Source organism: Pleurodeles waltl, chromosome 4_1, assembly GCF_031143425.1.
Source record: "Pleurodeles waltl isolate 20211129_DDA chromosome 4_1, aPleWal1.hap1.20221129, whole genome shotgun sequence".
Classification (NCBI taxonomy): Eukaryota; Metazoa; Chordata; class Amphibia; order Caudata; family Salamandridae; genus Pleurodeles; species Pleurodeles waltl.
In genome coordinates, this window is record NC_090442.1 from 19,583,781 (window position 1) to 19,598,081 (window position 14,301).

The 14,301-nt window shown below is 50.3% G+C and overlaps 1 protein-coding gene across 2 annotated transcripts in view; it reads left to right on the forward strand.

Moving 5' to 3' along the window:
* The window catches only part of LOC138287261 (zinc finger protein 1-like), a 94,960-nt gene extending 85,217 nt beyond the window's left edge, over positions 1-9,743 (forward strand). For both annotated transcript variants that reach the window (XR_011202182.1, XM_069227621.1), the window contains one exon: positions 8,494-9,743. Coding sequence is in view for 1 of the 2 variants with exons in the window: in XM_069227621.1 (XP_069083722.1) it covers positions 8,494-8,822 (329 nt within the window). In the remaining variant the exon portion in view is untranslated. The remainder of the gene's footprint in view (positions 1-8,493) is intronic.
* The last annotated feature ends 4,558 nt before the right edge of the window (positions 9,744-14,301 follow it).

Below are 14,301 nucleotides of genomic sequence, written 5' to 3' on the forward strand. Positions count from 1 at the left end.
TAGTAGCTTCACACGTCTCCTAGTTCAGCCTAAGCTGCTCTGCTAAGCTACCATTATCTATCAGCCTAAGCTGCTAGACACCCTATACACTAATAAGGGATAACTGGGCCTGGTGCAAGGTGCAAGTACCCCTTGGTACTCACTACAAGCCAGTCCAGCCTCCTACAGTGGGTTGCCCACTGCACCATCCTGGGGAGTGCAAAGCCACAGTCTCTCAAGTCTCTACAGTGGGTGGGTTGCCCACTGTTCCATCCTGGGGAGTGCAAAGCCACAGTCTCTCAAGTTCCTACAGTGGTTGGTTTGCCCACTGTTCCATCCTGGGGAGTGCAAAGCCACAGTTTCGCAAGTAAATAACAGCCTCCACTGGCTCTAGAGGGGGACTGGTGCCCAGACTGGATTAGTCTCCCCGTGAAAGTTCCTGTCCCGTCACTGTCCCAGCTGCACATGGGATGACGATGCTTGATGTGGCGGTCTTTTCATTCTTCCCCGGCGCATGCCCTGTTCAGCGGTGCTTTGCCATGGCGGTCTCTGGACTGTTCAGCGGTGCTTTGCCATGGCGGTCTCTGGACTGTTCAGCGGTGCTTTGCCATGGCGGTTCAGGACTGTTCAGCGGTGCTTTGCCATGGCGGTTCAGGACTGTTCAGCGGTGCTTTGCCATGGCGGTCTCTGGACTGTTCAGCGGTGCTTTGCCATGGCGGTCTCTGGACTGTTCAGCGGTGCTTTGCCATGGCGGTTCAGGACTGTTCAGCGGTGCTTTGCCATGGCGGTCTCTGGACTGTTCAACGGTGCTTTGCCTTGGCGGTCTCAGGTCTGTTCAGCGGTGCTTTGCCATGGCGGTCTCTGGACTGTTCAGTGGTGCTTTGCCATGGCGGTTCAGGACTGTTCAGCGGTGCTTTGCCATGGCGGTTCTGGAACGGGCATTGGTGTGTGGCATGACGTTCCCTGGACTGGGCATTGGTGTGTGGCATGATGTTCCGTCATTGCCCAGCGGGGCTGTGGCAGCCGGGGCCCTCCTGGGCACTGACTCCGGGGGTGGTCTCCTGACCAGTGACAATACTTGGGCCCTCCTGGGCACTGACTCCGGCGGTGGTCTCCTGACCAGTGACGATACTTGGGCCCTCCTGGGCAATGACTCTGGCGGTGGCGGTGGTCTTCGGACCAGTGACGATACTTGGGCCCTCCTGGGCAATGACTCTGGCGGTGGTCTCCGGACCAGTGACGACGGTGCTGGCGGTGGCGTCCCGACCGCCGGGAAGGATGCCGCCCTTCTCCGCCGTGATGCTCACAACAGGCTGTGCCGACTTCCTCTGGCCCTTCCCCACCTTTGGAGGAGTCACAGCTGACTCTGCAATCTCCCTGGGACCCCTGTGAGTTGTTTTGCCTCCAAGAGTCTTCACAGGGTCCCGTCGGCCACTTTCCAATTTCAGAGCCTTTACAGGGGGCGGGCTGCCAGTGCCTTGGCTCCGGGTCATACTGCCTGCCCTGGTGGCCGGTGCACTCCACACACCTTGAACAGGCACCACTGGTATTGGAGGCTTTTTGGCTGAGGCGCTAAGACGGAACTGATGAATTGGAGGGGGGTGGAGGCAAAAAGGTCAACTTTACAGAGGGACAGTTTCTGACGAACACTGGGATGGGTAGTTTGAGGGGGCCTGGGAGTGGAGGAAGAGGAGGTGGTTGTAGGAGGTGTCACTTTAGGTGTTTTGGGTGCAGGTGCAGGTACTGGAGGCTGTCGTGAGGTGGATGGATGTTGGGTGTGTGGGTGCCCACGTTTGTGTACTTTGGGAGGGGGCGTCACAGACACACTGGGAGAAGACACAGGGGACGTGTAAATGGGAGTGGAGGTGGTGAGTGCAGGTGAGCGGGGTGTGGTGCTGGGTGTTCTGTTGCAAGTCCTGGTGTCTGTAGATGTAGTGCATGCAGGTGAGAGTGTAGACGAGACTGGGAAGGAGGAGGGAGAAGAGGAGGAGGGGGACACAGCGGAGGCAGTGGATGTTGCTGTGTCTGCATGTGGGTGATGCTTGTGTGTGTGCCTGTGGGTTGTGTGGTGCCTATGTTTGCCTGAGCTTCCCTTGTGTGTTGACTTGTGTGCATGCTGGTCTGTAGGTGTGCTTGGGATGGGCTGGGGTACAGGGGATTGGGTCTGGGTGGAGGAGGTTGGAGGGGGGAGGCTAGACACAGGGACAATGGCTGCCATCATTGCTGAGGCCAGAGATTTCAGGGTTCGCTGAAGGACAGCCTGACCATAATGAATGCCCTCCAGGAATGCATTACCGTGTTGCAACTCCCTTTCTACACCCTGGATGGCATTCACAATGGTAGACTGCCCAACAGTGAGTGACCTGAGGAGGTCAATGGCCTCCTCACTGAGGGCAGCAGGGGTGACTGGGGCAGGGCCTGAGGTGCCTGGGGCGAAGGTGATGCCCACCCTCCTGGGTGAGCGGGCACGGGCGAACGCTGAGGGGCTGCTGGGAGGGCGGTGCTGGTAGGGGAGGTGGCGGCTGTACCTGTAGAAGTGGGGCGCACAGATGGTGCCGCCACCACAAGGGAGCTCCCATCGGCGGACGAGTCTGTGTCGCTGCTTGGTGATCCGGTGGCCGACGTGAAGCTCCCCTCGCCCTCCGTCCCACTGGTGCATTCTGAGTCCGTGGTGTGGCCCTCCATGGCCATGTGGGATGCAGCTCCCTCGTGCTCCGGTGCCACTGTACCTCTGCCTGATGATGCTGATGCACAAAAGAACAGGGAGACCACAAAAAGGGGGGAAGACAGAAGATAGACAGGTTGAGTGCATGGCATACCGCTACCGGTGGCGGACAATACAGACACAGCAGGCCCCTGCACTACGCCGTGCTCCTGGCCTCTGCAGATGCAATTTCTGGGATCTGGCCTACATGGCTATGGTGGACATCTACACACATGGATGCCACAGGGGCATCTATACCTGTACTTTGCATCCTACTGCGGTGGGGTGGAGTGCCACATAGCCTGCATTACGGAGGGGCCTAGTCTACGTTTTTCTGCCTGGCCTAGGTACACCCACAGGCCTCCTCCCCCACCCAGACCCCTCCATTGCGCGCAAAGTCCGCAGATTGAGAGTGTACTCACCCCCTTGTGTCTGCTGTGATGCCCTCAAGCGCCCATCCAACTCCGGGTATGCCACCGCCAGGATCCTGAACATCAGGGGGGTCATGGTGCGACGGGCACCCCTCCCACGTTGGGAGGTCATCCCCAGCTGAGCCTCCGCCGTCTTCTTGCTCCAGCGGCGAATGTCCTCCCATCTTTTCCGGCAGTGGGTGCCCCGTCTCTGGTGGACCCCCAGGGTCCGTATGTCCTTGGCGATAGCACGCCAAATGTCCTTCTTCTGGTGGGCGCTGACCTACATGACATGCACAAGGGAAGACGAGAAGTCATTACCAACTGCACCGTCGATGTGAGTGGCCCCCCTCCCTACTCTAGCCATGTGGCCCATTCATTCACATGCATTAATGTTCCCTGAACTCTGACCCCTTCCCTCTTACAACCAGCCCTCTCCACCCAGGCCTAGCCCATACAACGTGCTCCCTGTGTACTAACCTGTTGGTCTGGAGGACCGTAGAGTAGCGTGTACTGGGGGAGGACCCCGTCTACCAGTTTCTCCAACTCCTGAGCAGTGAAGGCAGGGGCCCTTTCCCCAGACGCAGCAGCCATTGTCTCTTCCAGACCGAGGTCACAGCAGCACTTGCAGTGTAGGTCCTCCCCTGTCGAAGATCAGGTATCTAGTGATTGAACAGATAGAAAATGGCGGTCACGTCCGCGGCGGTGACGTCCGCGGTGGTGCGTGTCATCACCGCCAGCGCACCTGTTCATTGGCTCCTGGGACCCAAAGGGTCCTATGTTAACCAATGCAGCATTGCGCCGCGGTCTACGACTGCCTACCGCGACGTTGTGCAACGCCAACGCAGTTACCCCACAATCCCATTGTCCCAGTTTAGAGGTCAGGCAGCCGCCATTTCAGGGGCCCACATGGCTTTATTTACTTCTGCGTCACACATAGCTAGGCCTACACTCAACACACATACAGGAAAGGTTTTGTGTTTGGTGTCGTCTTCTGTGTAACTGTGGGTACATACCTGGAAAAAAATTGACTTGATCGTCGCTGTTGTCCTTCCTAGGCGCCGTCAGCTGGGACATTTGAGAAGATGGCGGAATCCTCCGGTGTACCGACCGCTGGTGGACCTGTTGACAATGGAGGAGCGACATTTAATCGTCACCTACAGGTTTGACCGTGCCACAATCCAGGAACTATGTACCCAGTTGGAGCCAGACCTGATGTCACCAATCCGCCATCCCACTGGAATCCCCCCTGACGTGCAGGTGCTGTCAGTGCTCCATTTCCTTGCAAGTGGGTCATTTCAGACAACAGTGGCCATGGCATCAGGGATGTCCCAGCCTATGTTTTCCAACGTATTGTCCAGAGTGCTCTCTGCCCTGCTGAAACACGAAAGGAGATACATCATTTTCCCTGAGGTGGAAGATTTGGCTACAGTGAAAGGTGACTTCTATGCCCTTGGACATATCCCCAACGTCATAGGTGCCATTGATGGGACCCATGTAGCTCTGGTCCCCCCCCCACAGGAGTGAACAGGTGTACAGGAACAGGAAGAGTTATCATTCCATGAATGTACAGATGGTATGTTTGGCAGACCAGTACATCTCCCAGGTTAATGCTATGTTCCCTGGCTCAGTGCATGACGCCTACATCCTGCGGAATAGCAGCATCCCTGATATGATGGGTCAACTCCAGAGGCACCGTGTGTGGCTATTAGGGGACTCTGGTTACCCCAACCTGTCCTGGCTATTGACCCCAGTGAGGAATCCCAGGACCAGGGCAGAGGAACGCTACAATGAGGCCTAGGAGGGTGATCGAACGCACCTTCGGCCTCCTTAAGGCAAGGTTCAGGTGCCTCCATATGACAGGTGGTTCCCTATTCTACTCACCGAAGAAGGTGTGCCAGATCATCAGCGCCTGCTCGATGCTTCACAATCTTGCTTTGCGACGCCAGGTGCCTTTTCTGCAGGAGGATGGTCCAGATGACGGTGTTGTGGCAGCTGTGGAGCCTGTGGAGCCTGTGGACAGTGATGAGGAGGAAGCTGAGGAAGAAGACAACGACAACAGGGAGTCAGTCATACAGCAATATTTCCAGTGACACACAGGTGAGAACATTTTCATTTTTACCATTACATTCACTGTCACACGTCCTCCTCTATCCTGTGTGTAATTTCATGGGATTATTTGGTAACTGAGTTGTTTCTTTCCATTACGGTTTCACAGGTGTGGTTACCAACGTGTGTCATCTGCTTGAATCCTTCAAGGACTTGTGATGTGTGACATTGGTATGTTGCCTTTACACCTACCAACGCATTTTGACACTGTCATAGATATTACATTTTACCAAATCATAGACTGACTCCAGATTGTTTTGTGTTTCAAGGGTGTTTATTGAAGTGCTCAAAAATGGAGGGGGGTTGTAAAATGGTGATGGGTGATGGCGGAGGAATGTCCATGGCAGAGTCCAGTCTATTAGTTTCACAGGTGCACTGCCCATATGGGCATAGGAAGTGGAGCTGGGGCAGTTTAAGTATGGACAGGGTAACAAAGTGGGACAGTGGGGGGACAATCAGGGTGGTCTCATTTCCTGGCGGGGGTCTTGCCATCTTGCTCTGTCCTGTTCCTGGCTCTCAGGGACCGCTTGCGTGGTGGTTGTCCGTCTGCAGGGGGTGGGGTGCTGGTATGTTGGTCCTGTGGCGGGGCGTCCTGTCCACTAGCGCCGGCAGAGGTGGTGGGCAGTTCATCGTCCATGCTAGTGTCAGGGGCCCCTTGGAGTGCCACGGTGTCCCTCATGGTCTGCTGTATGTCCTTCAGCACCCCTACGATGGTGCCCAAGGCGGAGCTGATGGTCCTGAGCTCCTCCCTGAACCCCAAATACTGGTCCTCCTGCAGGCGCTGGCACTCCTGAAACTTGACCAGGACCTTCGCCATCGTCTCCTGGGAGTGGTGGTATGCTCCCATGATGGAGGATAGGGCCTCATGGAGAGTAGGTTCCCTTGGCCTGTCCGCCCCCTGTCTCACAGCAGTCCTTCCAGTTCCCCTGTGTTCCTGTGCCTCCGTCCCCTGGACCGTGTGCCCACTACCACTGCCACCAGGTCCCTGTTGTTGTTGGGGTGGTGGGTTATCCTGGGTTCCCTGTAGTGGTGGACACACCGCTGATTGACCTGTCCTGGGTGCGGAGGTTTGGGCCCGCTGGGTGGGTGCTGTGCTGGTGTTACTAGAGGGTGGAAGGTCAGTGTTGGGCTGTGCCTGTGCAAGGGGAACCGACTGTCCCGAGGCCCACGATGGTCCGGGCTGGTCATTAGGCTCCAGTAGGGCAGAGCTGCTGTCATCACTGTGGGCCTCTTCTGTGGATGGAGTGGAGTTGTCTGGACCCTCCGGTGTGGTGACAGTCCTTTGTGATCCTGCAGGGGCATAAGAGCATGATTATTGCATGTGTGTGTGTGATGGTGTGCAATGGGTGGGTGTGCGTGTACCCCAGTGCAAGCATTCCTGTGTGGGGGCTTGTGTGATGATGGTTAGGGGGTTGTTATGGGTATGTGCAGTGAGCATGCTTTGGTGAGGGTTGACCATGCTTAGTTGTGTCATTCAGGGCTTGGTGTAGGGATGTGTAGTTTGTGTTATTAGTACATTAGTGAGGAGTTGGGGTGATAGGTGAGGGTGTGAGGGTGGGGGTGTGTGATAGCATGCAGGTAGGGTGGGGGATCTGATAGTTAAGATTTGACTTACCAGTGTCCATTCCTCCACCGACTCCTCCGAGGCCCTCAGGATGCATGATGGTCAAGACTTGCTCCTCCCATGTTGTTAGTTGTGGGGGAGGAGGTGGGGGTCCGCCGCCAGTCCACTGAACCGCGATGTTGTGCCTGGAGACCGTTCAACGCACCTTCCCCCGTAGGTCGTTCCACCTCTTCCTGATGTCCTCCCGATTTCTTGGGTGCTGTCCCACAGCGCTGACCCTGTCCACTATTCTTCGCCATAGCTCCATCTTCCTGGCTATGGATGTGTGCTGCACCTGTGAGCCAAATAGCTGTGGCTCTACCCGGACAATTTCCTCCACCATGACCCGGAGCTCCTCCTCGGAAAAGCGGGGGGGTCTTTGGCGTGCCATGGGGTGGTGTGTGTGATGTGTGGGGCGGTGTGAGTGTTGATGTGTGTGGTGATGTGTAGTGGTGTGTGGTGTTTTGTGCGTGGATTTTGTGTGGGTGATGGTGTTGTGTGCCTCTGTATGGTGGGGTTGTCTTTGCTGTGCTGTCTCTCTGGCCTTCGTCTCTGATTTTTGGTCGTAGGGGTTTGTGGGTGATGTGGGTGTGTGTTTTATATTGTATTGGGTGTGTGGGAGTGTTGTTTGTATGTGTATCAGGTGTGTGTATTTTGAATTGTCCAATGTGGCGGTGTTTTGGAGATGTGTGTGCATTTTGAGCGCAGCGGTGTGTACCGCCAATGGAATACCGCGGTTGAAAGACCGCTGCGTAGATTCGTGGGTCGTAATAGCATGGGCGTGTTTCTGTTGGCGTGGAGGTGGAGGATTTGTTTTCGCCAGTTTAACACTGACCTTTGGTGTGGCGGAGTTGTGTGGGTGTCTGAATTTCGGCGGATTCCGAGATGTGTGTCATAATAGCTGTGGCGGGATTCCGCGGCCACGGCGGTGTATTGGCGGTCTTCTGCATGGCGGTAAGCGCCTTTTACCGCCAATGTTGTAATGACCCCCAGAGTCCTTTGCCAATAACCCCTGAAAAACGTACCATGCAAATGCCCTAAGTATAAAGGACATTTCCACAAGCTATGGCTGAAGGTGAGAGGTGCAAAGCAACCAAAAGCTGAAGGGGCTGAACCAAAGTCCTCTATTTTTTATTGATGATATGTTCTCAGGTAAAAGGCTAAAGCTGTCTGTGGCCGAACTTAAAAAGTACAGGTGATCCTGTTTTAAAATATTCAAAAGAATCCTGACTAACAGAACATATTAACTACAAAATCTTTTTCCCGTAAAAACAACTAGGTTGTAATCTACTCAGAAGAATCTGATGGATCGAAGTTCTCTTGTAATCAATTGCCTGTTTTTGAGCTCTAGCCTGCTTAAAATCATGCCAATCATTCCGATTTTACACGACTGGGCATTCAGCAGACATTGCACAGACTGGTACATGTTTGTCATTCAAGGTATCCAACACTTGCTTTCAGTTGGACTTCTTGACTATTGCCAGGAATAGGGCAGATTAACTTTTGTAATTCAGTGCACGTGCTGGCACCTGCCTATTAGAGACTAATGTGACATCTTTCTGCTACTTGGCTGTCATTGATTGCTTGTCTGTAGTATGAGTGTCCCTCTTTCACAAGTGGCAACTGAGATGTTTTTTGTTTAATTAAGAAAATAATATTTTCCCACATTTCTTTTCATTCTGTGTCAGGTATGTCAGACTCCAGAAGTATGCTTGTGAAAGAATCAACAACATGCTGTGAAAACAAGAACTGTATTCCAGAGTCTGTCCTTAACCAATATCAAATACTCCAAAGTGATGACAAGCACACCCTCTCCACTGATGATAAAAAGGCATTTAAAAAAATTGGGAATCGTCTATACCATCAGAAATACCATGTAGTAAAGAAGCGCTTTCCTTGTACCTATTGTGGAAAGAGTTTTATTCAGAAGCGCTATCTTCTTCGTCACCAGAGAACCCATGCTGGTGAGAAGCCCTTTTCCTGCACTGAATGTCAAAAAAGTTTTACTCATTTGTGAACTCTTCAGTGTCACCAGAGGATTCACACAGACGAGAAACCCTTTTTCTGCACTGGATGTGGGAAAAGCTTTACTCAGCAGGGAGGGCTTAAACGTCACAAGAAAGTACACACAGGTGAGATTGAGAAACCCTTTCCCTGCTCTGAATGTAGGAAGTTTTTTTGTGTACAAATCAGATCTTCAGCGTCATCAAAGAATCCATATTGAGAAGAGCTTTGTTTTTAAATTGGACTTTCAGCACGACCAGAGAATTCAAATTGGAGGGAAGCTCTTTCCCTGCACTGAATGTGGGAAGAGCTTTCCTCACCAACCAGGACTTAAACGCCACCTGAAAATCCACAAGGGTGCAATTGAGAAACCCTTTCTCTGCAGCGAGTGTGGAAAGAGCTTTGTGTATAAGTCAGATTTTGAACATCACCAGAGAATCCACACTGGTGAGAAGCCCTTTGTTTGCACTGTGTGTGGAAAAAGCTTTAGTCAAAGGTCATTTCTTCTACATCACATGAGAACCCACAAAGAAGCCACTTTCATGCAATCATTATGAAAAGATTTTAAATCAACACACGTTTTAAACACCACCAGATAATCCGCACAAGTGAGCAACAATTTTCATGCATTGAATAGGTGAAGAGCTTTATGTATGAGGCAGGCATCACTTTCATTGGAGAGTTCACATGGATGAAAACGCTATTTTCTTGGACTCATTATAGGAAGAGCTTGATGAATAAGTCATCTTCACTGTCACGAGAAGTTCCACACGGGTGAGAAGCCATTTGCATACACAGAATGCAACAAGAGGTTTGTTAAAAAGGACCTTCTATGACACCATATTGTCAACATTGGGTTGGAACCCTAGCAGCAAAAAGAGTTTCACAAAAGATATCTTCAACATCACAAGAGAATTCTCATAAGGACTGAAACTTTTAAACAGGTCATGAACTTCAAATGAGAATTCATATGGCTTGACTGTTTTATCCCCACACTAATGAGGGGAAAAGACTTACAAAAGGTTCATTTAAAACATTGCTTGAGAATTCCCCAAGGAGGTTGTAGCTCTCTCAGAGCACTGTTGTAAAAAGAGATTTCTATAGCACGGGAAATGCTGCACCCAAGTATGCTCTTTCTGTGCAACCAGTGTGAGAAAAGCTTTATTCAAAGGACGTGCTCTAACGGAGGAATTCAGACAGGAATGACACCCTCCTCCTCCTGCGCTGTTAGTGTGAGAGCTACACTGGTCGCTCCCCACACATAGATTTCCATTATGTGTCTGGCTATTTTTCTTTCTTTATAGAACTATTTTGACCATTCTTAACTGAGTGTCATCAGTTTCACATGCTGCTGTAGTGTTTGCTTGTTCTCACACTGGACCTAAAGCTAAACATACATGTGAGTGTCTTTGTATAAAGCAAACATAGATAAAAGGCAGCAGAGTGCTGTAAAGTGTGAAAGGCGAAGAGATTGAGTGATTGAAGGAGCAACGGGGTTCTACGAACGGAAGTGGACTGTTACAGCATCATGATGTAGTGTTCTTTAAAGAGGTGTGTCTTCATCTGTTTTCTAAATTGGACTAGGATTGGGGCACAGGCTTCAACAACCTACTTGCCCACCTGCTATGGTAATACAGATTTTACCAGGGCGAGCTGTGTTTCAGGCCTACTGGCCTTGTCTGGCGAGAGAGCTCCTGAAACAGAACAGGTATTCTGAAAGTGAATAAGCAATAAAGATGCCTTTCAATCTTGTTTTTATCTTATCACGTTTGCGATGTGTTAAAAGAAAGACGGAAATGTCCGCTTAAGTCTTGTTCCAAATGGCTGCTTATTTTATCTTGGAGATTGGTGTTTACAAAATCCTCTAGCTTTGCAGCCAGAGAAAGAAAAGTAAAGTGAACTGTCTGATAATCGAGCTGGCGTACAAGCATACAAGAGAGGGGTGACAGAGCTTTCACACAAAGGGTTTCGTTGAATGTAAGAAATTGTCCTCATAGGAGGTGACTTGTAAAGAAATTAGGGATGTTGCGAGGTCTGCGAGAGACAGACTTTAAGGATTACAATGTAGACTGAGGTTTTAGGATACAAGCAGGTTTGACGTTATTGGTTGTGCTGAAACATCTTTTCTATTGTTTCACCCAGATTGATGGCAATTGTCTAGAACGTGTGGGATCAGAGCTTCTGTTGGTAGCATCCTACATTGTGTGAGTGTAGTACGTAAGTGTAATATGGTCAGGGATTTAGTTATTTCCCATATTCTTTCCTTTCTGTAGATGGGGCATTTCTTGACAAGCAAGTAGGGGTAGGTGAAAAAGTCTGCTCCGCCAGTGGAGTTTGCAAAGTTTTGCCCATTCCAAGTTTCACTTGGAACACAGAGTTCCAGGAAAACTCTGCCACCACCGCGTAGTAGCATTTTTTGCTTTGTGAGACTCAGCAACATTAAGTTGGCGAGTGCAAGTGAGAATTAGTGTCCCTTAGTGTGATTTTTGGGTGCTAGAATGCTTCTCAGCGAGATTTCGCAACATGGGCGGTCACTGCAGTTTGCCAGCATGCATAAACGTGATGCCTATCAGTATAGTCTTGCTGGATACTCTTCACCTATTCTGCAACATTTGGGTGACCTCTATTTTCTGCCAAATAGGGCTCCATGGAGCAGTGTTGTATGCTGGTCTAGGGATGGCAGAAGAAAAACATCTATGACTAGAAGGGTTTCCCTCATAAACACCTCCATGGGGCCCTTTTGTGAGGACCAAGTAGGGGCTTAAGTCCTGATGAAAGCCAGGGGCTCTTTTATAGGCCGATACATGTTGACCCAGGAGATACTGGGCAATAATCACTCCCATTCATCAGTTATTTTAACCCATCACATGGTCACACCTTGAATAAAAAGGAGCACCTTTGGTAAAGGGCCTTGAGATTTTTTTGTCATTGCACACTAGAGCCCTATTTCTCACCACTCCCTAGAAGCACTACCTGTAACAACTGGGAACCCTTTCACCACTATAGATTTCTCTAGCGAATGTCGCTGGCCGATGATGAAGCATGACACTCCTGGCGTTGGGTGAGGCCATGTCTTAAAATCTTTTGTAATTCCAAGGTCTTGTTATGTTTGGGGGCAAACATGGACATCAGGGTCCCAAGAAATACGGGCAAATCCCAAGGAGAGATCCCTGTGTTTAGTCTTGAGAAAGTAATCATGTTTGCCTTTTGGTGTTGACAGTTGATGTAGGGAAAATGCAAACACAGACAGCCCAATTTATCCACTCGTTCCCCTGATCCCTGTTGTGATGTGGCATAATTTGTTTCAGATGAATTATTCGCTGAAAACAAGAAAAGTAAATTTAAATCTGATGTGTTCAACTTTAATGAAGCTGGGTCGTTGAATGTCTTGAGGAGCTGAATGAAATAGGGGAGGAGGCTAGAAGCTTCAGGCGAAAGGCATAGTTTCTAACACAGAGAAATAAGAACTGTGCCTAAACCATCCTCCTAGATTAAAGTGGTGGAGACTACATTTTTCTGGGTATGCACTGGGTGAGAGATTTGTATGCTCAAGGTGTTGTTAGATTACCAACAGCATTTGTCAGTAGTTTCCAACAAAGACCCTCATTATGAACATGGTGATCCAGAACACCATGCCGGTGGTGGCGGAAATTACAGCCACCGGCATGGTGGTCCAGACTGCCATATAATGGACCTGGGGAGACCGCCACAGGTGGAACTCCGCCACCGCCAGGCTACCGCCGCCAGGCGCGGAGTTCCTTATCCGACAAGCAGTGCTGCCCGCTGGATAATGAACCTGTTTTCCCCCAGCCTTTCCCCGGTGGTTTAGGCCGCCAAGAAACAGCTGGAGGAATGGGTGCCCAGAGGCCCCCGTGCACAGCCCCGTCACGCATGTCACTGCCCAATTTACGGACAGTGATATGCGCGACAGGTACTGCTGCACCCGCCGCACTGCTACATTGCCGGCGGCTCCATGTGGAGCTGTCAGCAATGCACAGGCCCTGCATTCCGCTGGCCCAGCGGAATGTTGTTTATTTGGCCGGCGGGGTCTTCAGCGTGCTGCCAGCACCGAACTCGGCAGGATTTCCTACGAGTTCGTAATGAGGGCCAACGTTTTTCCAGTGCCCAGGGACAGCACCGTTGGTATGCCAACATCTTCCAAAAGGATAGGTAGTTCAGTTGTGTACTCTGTTGTGGACTGTGGGTATTACAAAGCTTTGGGCCCACCATTCACAGGTATTTGCTTCCAAGTGTTATTCATATACTCAAACTTTGGCTGACTGGAGATTTCTGCTTGGAGGTAGATGGGGCCTTTCTCTTCATTGCCCTCCTGACTCTTGTTACAGGACAATTTTTCCTTGCTGCATAGGAATTTAGCTCCATCTAATTGCCACTTCAGTTTGTTGCAAACTTTTGATTAGTCAGGTAGATTACATGAGGTCTTTGCTTAGCCCTGTGTAGATCATATAGAATTTATTTTTGGGTAGTCCAGCGAAGATCACATGAGCTCTTTGGACAGTTGTGTGTAGATCACTTGAGCTCTTTGGAAAGATCACAAGTCCCTCTTTACATAGTCGCAGGTAGATCATGTGAACTCCTGTGAAGGTCCCAGGTAGAGCACATGTGCTCTTTTAATAACCTCATGTAGATCCTGTGGGCTCTTTCTGTAGACTCAGGTAGTTCTGGTGTGCCCTTAGGGTAGTTCCATGTAGGCCACATTGTGATCTCTAGTTTTACATGCTATTCTGTTTGAAGGAGTGGTAGAACCTTGTAGAGTAAGTTAGTAGGTTATCACAGAGTAAGTTTGAAAGTGGTTTACTTCTGCTAAGCTATTTATTTGTGTCATGAACCAAATTACTCCTTACGTCATGGCTGGTGTCCATCTTCTTTTGTTTACTCCATTAGTGGAAGTACTGGTTTTGGTTCCATTGTTGCAGAGGAGGAATCCCTTGTCCAGTGCTAGATGTGGGTTAAGCGTTCTGTGATTTGTCATCTTAATAATATTTGTGCAGCACAAACTAATTTCCCCAAGAGGGTCTCCTGGTGCTGAGCACTCTACAACAGCACAGCATTACCAGAAGGAACTAAAACAGCTATGTTTTAAGAAACGTTTTGAAGCAAGCAAAATCCGAGCAGGCTTATAGGTGCAAAGGTAGCTTGTTCCAATGATGGGGAGCAGAGTAAGAAAAAGATCTACCCTGTATCTTGCAGTGCGAATATGACATGTGAAGTAAAGATTTCCACTGGATCTAAGATTGTACGTTGGTGCACAAAACTGCAACTTATTCTGTGGGTAAAGCAGACCATTTCCAAAGGGGGACTTGTGTACAAGGCAAAGAAGTTTATTGGAAGCCAATGGAAAAGTTTCATTGTAGGCTCGGATGGAGAGCGGGATGGCAAATTGCAAATCAGGCTGGCAGCAGTATTTTGCACCACTTGAAGCTTGGCTAGAAAAGCTTCATTTGCTGCAACCATGAGGGAGTTTCCATAGT